The sequence below is a fragment of the Nanorana parkeri genome, unplaced genomic scaffold (genome assembly GCF_000935625.1).
Source record: "Nanorana parkeri isolate BGI_ZX_2015 unplaced genomic scaffold, ASM93562v1 scaffold810, whole genome shotgun sequence".
Lineage (NCBI taxonomy): Eukaryota > Metazoa > Chordata > Amphibia > Anura > Dicroglossidae > Nanorana > Nanorana parkeri.
Genome location: NW_017307078.1, coordinates 387594 through 394272, shown reverse-complemented (window position 1 = coordinate 394272; position 6679 = coordinate 387594). Strand labels below are relative to the sequence as shown.

Sequence of the window (6679 nt, the reverse complement as noted above, 5' to 3'; positions counted from 1 at the left end):
CAGCATGAGGAAGCTTTCGGGCCCTCTGCTTCCTCTCTGGGCCCCCCCACCCAACAGGCGGAACGCCAGGACCCGGTCGCAATTGCGACCGCTGCGACCCTGGTAGTTCCGCCAGTGCCTTATAACCTTGCCAAGTATGAATATGGAGGTTCTAAGGACCCCTTAGACTATGGGCCCCATCTACCACCCACTCTGCTCTTTTTACAAACATAACATTGCTCTTTGCGAAGTACATTTTGATAAAGCCTTTTTGGCCATACACATGTTCCTCTCACCCATCAGCCTACCTTAGGGATAAGTGTCTCCTCCATCTTGCAGGCAATGAAGAGGCAGCTGGCTGCCAGGAGCTGGAGTAGAGAAATTTGGATTTTGTGAACCTTCATGTAGGAATTCATTAAAAAGACTGCAAGGTAGAGGGTCTCGTCTTGTAGGCCCAGATATTCCTATGTCAAGACACAATGGGTGATACCAATATCAAAGACCGAGGCATTTATAATCGACTAGTAAATAAAAATGGTATAGGAGTCAGATTCCACAGCCCCCACCAGCTTGTTTTAAGGGTAACCTGTTGAACTGGCAGGAGACTCTCTCTCTCTCTCTCTCTCTCTCTCTACACTACCCAAATTATTAAGTCATGTTTTTCATTGTTTATTTTCACACATCAAAGATTTTTGTTGTATTGACAAAAAAAGTTGATAAGCAAATGGAAACCTGTTATGGAAGAAACATGGAGGCAACCATTGAACTACCTTGCTGAAGCCAGTGGATAACTAACAGCCAAGCAACTAGCCTTTTCCAAAAAGAAAGGATTTCAACAACATAATTTTCTCATAAAAAGGTTACTTAGACCATAAAAAGTACCTAAACAGTGAGAGATAGGAGGATACTTACATGAACTTGGACCAGCCAGTCCACCAGCATAGTCCTCATCTCTGAAGTGACTGACTTTGGAATGTCAGCAGCCTGGAAGACATGCTTGCACTGGTTCTTCTAGGAAGTACAGATATGGCACTGTTAGTAGGCGTAGAGGAGACATTTGGCATTATTGAAGTGATCCAAGTGCAATGCCAGTGGGCAATAAGAAGCCACCTATCAGATCTCAGTTTAATATGTTCAGTAAAAGGTGAAATCTGATTCCAGTGAGTTTGTGCAGTTAGCACACCGCCATTGCCTTACTGAAAGAGTCAGATGGTGTCTGACCACCCTGGGTGCATTCCTTACCATCATATCTGAGAAGATGTCCGCAGCATATTCCAGCTCCACAGCCATGGCTAGCTCCAGCATGGACTGGGTCACACCTTCTTTCCATAGATCGACCAATGAGGGGCCAGAAGAGATGACTGTTACTGAGGTCTGATTGACTGCAGTGTCTGGAGCAGCTGTGAAGATATATGCAAAGATGAAGATATTCAGTTATCTACAATGTAACATATCCAGTTAGGAGATCTCTCTACACCAAATACAGAAACCCATAATGTCTCATCCTTTACTGGCTGCAGAGACTGGTCTAGCAGGGAGACAGGATCGAGCATTGGGTGAGAATATTTTTTTTATATGAGCCCCTAGAGGAAAAACGGGCACTTAACCCTCGCTTTGTGTGGGCGGCTGCAAGGGTTTATTTTTAAAATGCAACGGAGTTCTTCTTTAATGGCAAATCAAGGTCTGGGTATAAGGCGTAGGGTACATGCTCATTGTCTTTCTGGCACCTCATTGAATCCTGAGTAAATACTTGTATTAGTTGTATTATATTTATTCACTTCTTTATCACATCCACCCTGCTGCCTAGTCTCTCCACCATCCCCATCCCTCCTGTACCCAGAACAAGCACACTTGACCTGATAATAATGTTCAGGTAGAAGATCTCTCCCTATATTCGACATAGAACCTCATGACCCTCCAATGCACTGAGAACTCACCTGTCTTACCTTTTTTAGTGAGTGAGATGGAGTTTATGACCGTGGTGGCTACTTTGTCAGTCACCGATGATATTGTGGAAGATAGAAGACTCTTTTTCTATTGGTGAGAAGCAGAAGAGGTTTACAGATTTATGGCGGGAGGTATCATCATTTTTCAGATCTAGACTTAGAAATATCCCTAAAATGTATATAGCAAAGGGACACAATCCCTCCTAATTAAGTTCCACTGGATATAGTCCTATATTACCTTTGTTTAGTGAAACTCCAGCCAAAATCTTTTTTTTTCTTCTAGTATTGGATAGGAAATGGGAAAAAAGTTATAACAGTTGCCAGGAAGCTGGGCAGCACCTCATGACCCACTGCACGGTTTCTTGATTGGTCAGGAAGCCAGGCAGCCTCGGGTAGTGAAGCCGGTGTTCTTTCGATAATCGGGGCACACGGCACCAGTATTCGGCTAGGGCGATTAAAAAAAATATAGGTACTCGTACTCTACCGAAAAAAACGGTATTGGTGCATCCCTAGTTAACACACATCATAATGCACATCATGGCAAGCTTACATGTGTTGAGATGCGTTTCTATTGATAATTGAAACTGCACCAAGCAAAAATGCAAAGATGTAAATTGTCCCTTAAGGCTAACCTAAATGTAAAACATGACTTTGGTTTGTATCTTCCCTATGCTGCAGCCATGTACAAAATGGAATCTAGACCCCATCGCTCACTAATCACTCACTTCACTAATCAGCACACCGTTCTGTAGCTCAGAATGGCCATAACTAAACCTGACACAGGGTATAGGTCTCAGATTCTGCTGCGGGGCCCTTAAACTCCTATTTGGACCTCTCATTTGGCAGGAAGAGCCTTGCAGTAAACCAAATAGAAGATTTCACATATACTAAAGCTGTCCCAGCGATATCAAACCGGATCTGCCATCAGCATTTACTGTATCATAACAATTCAATCTACACATCTATTTCCATCACATGGTATCTCACCTTCTTCTCATCTTTCTTGCATAGAATTCTGTTGTTGTCTTTAGTCTTAAATGGTTCTCTTTTTCCTTCCATCTGAAAGTAGCAAAGATGACATTGGATACAACAGGATTCCGCTATCATGGTCTCATTTATGAGGTTCTTAAAACTGTATATTCCATTAAGCACAAACAAGGTTCATATATTGCAGAGATGGCAACCTGTAGTGACAGTTTATAGGGTAATAAGTAAGGTGAAAGTGCTTCTGCTAAATTGTTTAAGGGATGGAGCTTAATATCGGAATTGATGACTAGGGAGATGTTGACCTGTCATAGAATCTCAAAACAAACGTTCTTGTTTTGTTTTTTTTAACAGGCAATGTATTCTCAAATGTTATACAACATTATGACCACTAGATGGCGATGAGGAGCTTGGAACATATTTCCTGTGTTCATCATCGCCATCTACTGGCCAGAATGAGATATTACACGTAAAAACCCATTCGAAACTACATTGCCTTATATGCCTTATAAGCAAAACAACTAAAGAACATTCGTTTTGGCATATATCTGCACAGCTCGATATTTGCAGATAATAAATAGATCGGGCTCTGGTAAGGTGCATACATACAGAATAAGAACAGATACTGAGATTTACAGCCAGCATACACAACAAGAGAAATGCTACTGTGCAGGTTACATACATACCAAATAAGAGCAGATACTGAGATTTACAGCCAGAATATCCAACAAGAGAAGTGGTACTGTGCAGGGTCCATACATGCTGAATAAGAGCAGTGAATGAGAGGACACCAGGGAGATTTGTGCATCATGCAGGGAGGCGGGGGTGGGAAGAATTAAAAAACAAACAAAAAAACATGGCATGGCTCATATTGGCTGGTTGTTCAGTCAGGTTCAGAAAAGTCGATATCTGTATTTAACCAAATTCCATCATGGCTTTGGAGTAATTAGAACTAAACGTTCGACTAGCTGCTATGAGCCACCATCAGTGATCCCCTTTATATTTTGTATTCCTTTATATTGTTGTTTGTTAACAGGCTATGCAGTAATTTATGGGGAGGATTCTAACAGCTTTGTTTAAGCAAGTCTCAGAATCCTATAGAAGCAATCAGAAAATGTCATTCAAGCCAGATCAGTGTAACATGGATTGATCCCACTAAAACCAATGATGTGGAGTTGATTTGATTCCACTGACACCAGCAATTGGACTTATTTTACTCTCAGTTTATCGTCACTGTACCCCCAGGCCCCATTTTAATGAAAGCATAGAGAAGCATAGGGGGCAACGTATGACATCACAAGCCACACTTATATTGGCTACACCTACATTTTCTTCTCATATCCTTCAAGGTGTCCCTTCTAATTATTTTAAATATGGCAACTATGCATGAATCAATATGGCACGTCATTGTTACCAGATCTATTATTTCTAGTGCCCCTTGCCTGCCATAAATAAAACAACTGCTGCTTCAATTTTATTGTGACCTAAAGCCTAAGCAAAGAATACATGGCCTCTTGCTGCATTCACATAGTGTAGTGTTGTTGGATGTCCGAGGGCCCCACATCATTCCATTCACAGCTATTCTGCGGGAAGTTTTCTCTCTATTGACCATGCTTTGTGCTGCCATTTTGGAGATGGGACTGAGGGTAAAGGCCTGTATGACATCACAACTTGGCTAATTCAGTGAGCATCTTCAAGCACGAATTACCCAAATTGAAGATTCGACTTATGAGGCTGTTCATGTGCAAAATAAAAGTAACAATCTCATTTTTCCAACACACGTGAACACAGCAGCAGGCTGCCATGGGCATTTTACATCGCTAGAGACTGTACAGAGATCATTTTTTTTTTTTTAACCAACACTATGACCCATTTACTGGGGTACAGGAATCACACTTTGCAAAAAGCATGTTCACCTTCTAAAGTGATTTGTTTTTTTCCCCTCGTACTTGATTGGGTATTTGGACTGAACACAGCTTCACCTTATTTAGTGATGCTCACTTTGCTAAAGGCCCATCCACACCATGGTGGTCTGCTGCGGTGCATTAACACCTGTTGCATTAGGTAGCTAATTCAAGTGAATGGGCTACCAACACAACCCAGCGGACCTTCAGCACGTTTGGTCAGTGCAACACAACGCAGGTGATTAGGGAGCCATTCAAGATAAATTGCATCATAGCACACCATTACACATTACCCTGGTGTGAATGGGTCCCTGGTGAACAGCCGTTACTCCATTAGTTAATTAACCCCCATGTCTGGAAACTTTACAGCAAACTAAGGAGACCAGCAAGGCACTCTCATCGCTCAGCGCTTGTATCCAGAAAGCAGAGCATAAGTGTGAGTAAATATATGAGCCTCTATGAACATATGTCTATTACAAACCATACACAGAAACGTCTTATACCAATTCATACTGTGATTGAAACAAATTAGGGAATGCTAGGAGTCCACTTTAGATCTATGCATGGTGAACTTGCTGAGGTCTATACACCTGGTGGGATCTTAATGCAAGTTTGTGTACAGGTAAACAAAATAAATAACAATTTGCCTGTATATGTACATTTCTGTATGCACACTCTTACCTGTGCTGTGGGTCTGACTCCACTAAATTGACTCATTAGGAGGTATTGCAAGGTATCCTGGGTAACCTTTTAGCTGCTCTGGGTAAAATATGGAATGGACCCCATGCTAAGGGTTACTTTATGGAAAGTGAAGAAAGTGTCTGGGCTAAATAAATAGCTCATTACTGTCTATGTCAACCAGATTTTTTTTCTTTTAAAGTTTATATTGAAGCTGACCGCACACATGACAATCCAATTGTACGATTTCCTGTGGACGGTAAGGACCGGTCTGACTGGATGTCTGTATTTTTGGTAGACCTGGGGACTATACACTGAGTGGCCAGATTATTATGACCACCTGATGTTTGTAGGCAAATTAGCTATAATTTCGCGCTGAAGTTGCTAGGGGGCCAGACCATTATAAATAGGGAAGCAGGTTGTTTATAAATGCTTAATAAATGCTTTGAGGTTTTTTTGCATCAAAGTCAAATTGGCAACATGAAAATCAGGTCTCTAAAGAAATCAATCGTCATCCCCCTGCTATGGAAGAGGTAGTATATGCACCTCACTGATGGACTGTGTCTCTGACTTCCCATCTTGTCCAGTGGCACAGGTTAGGTCAGTGTCTTCTGGAAGTGCTGAATGCCTTGTCCAACACCACATGCTGTGGTTCCTTCCTCCAAACACATTGTCACTGCAGGACTCATCAGGGACATAGGGGTCATAATGAAGCCCAGAGAGACTGACAGAGGCTGCAACACTGGAAAGAAGTGGAATGAAAGCGCTGGACCCACAAGGTTTATCCTATCGGTGAGGCTGACCAATTAGGATATGAAAGAGTCAGTCTAGGTGATCTGAATACCGGACAGGCAGCTTCTACATTCCTAAGGATCCCCGCAGTCTCCTTGGTATGTAGTGTCAAACTTCAGGATTGTGAATTGAAGCACCACACTCTATTTAATAGTCCAGATGCATTTTTATTCAATGTAAGGTTGATGGGACAATATAGAAATAGCCAACGCCAAGATCTCTGTGCATTCTTAGACACTTTACAAAACGAGCCATCACAGTTCTGATACATGTTCTCCCTTAGTAAGCCATCACAGATCCATGCGGCGCCATCAGCGGTTACTTCAGAACCCATCTTCCTAGGTGCTGTCCGGTAAGGAGTACGGCAGGATACCCTTGTGAGTCCTGATACATGTT

The 6679-nt window shown here is 42.1% G+C and overlaps 1 protein-coding gene across 1 annotated transcript in view; it reads right to left on the bottom strand.

Moving 5' to 3' along the window:
• The window catches only part of CNTD2 (cyclin N-terminal domain containing 2), a 9828-nt gene extending 4324 nt beyond the window's left edge, over positions 1-5504 (bottom strand). Inside the window, exons 1-6 of the mRNA XM_018565068.1 lie at positions 5495-5504; positions 2913-2984; positions 1926-2013; positions 1222-1379; positions 892-990; positions 288-443 (exon numbers count right to left, since the gene is read on the bottom strand). Coding sequence (XP_018420570.1) covers positions 288-443; positions 892-990; positions 1222-1379; positions 1926-2013; positions 2913-2984 — 573 coding nt within the window. The 5' untranslated portion in view covers positions 5495-5504. The remainder of the gene's footprint in view (positions 1-287; positions 444-891; positions 991-1221; positions 1380-1925; positions 2014-2912; positions 2985-5494) is intronic.
• Between the last annotated feature and the right edge of the window lie 1175 nt (positions 5505-6679).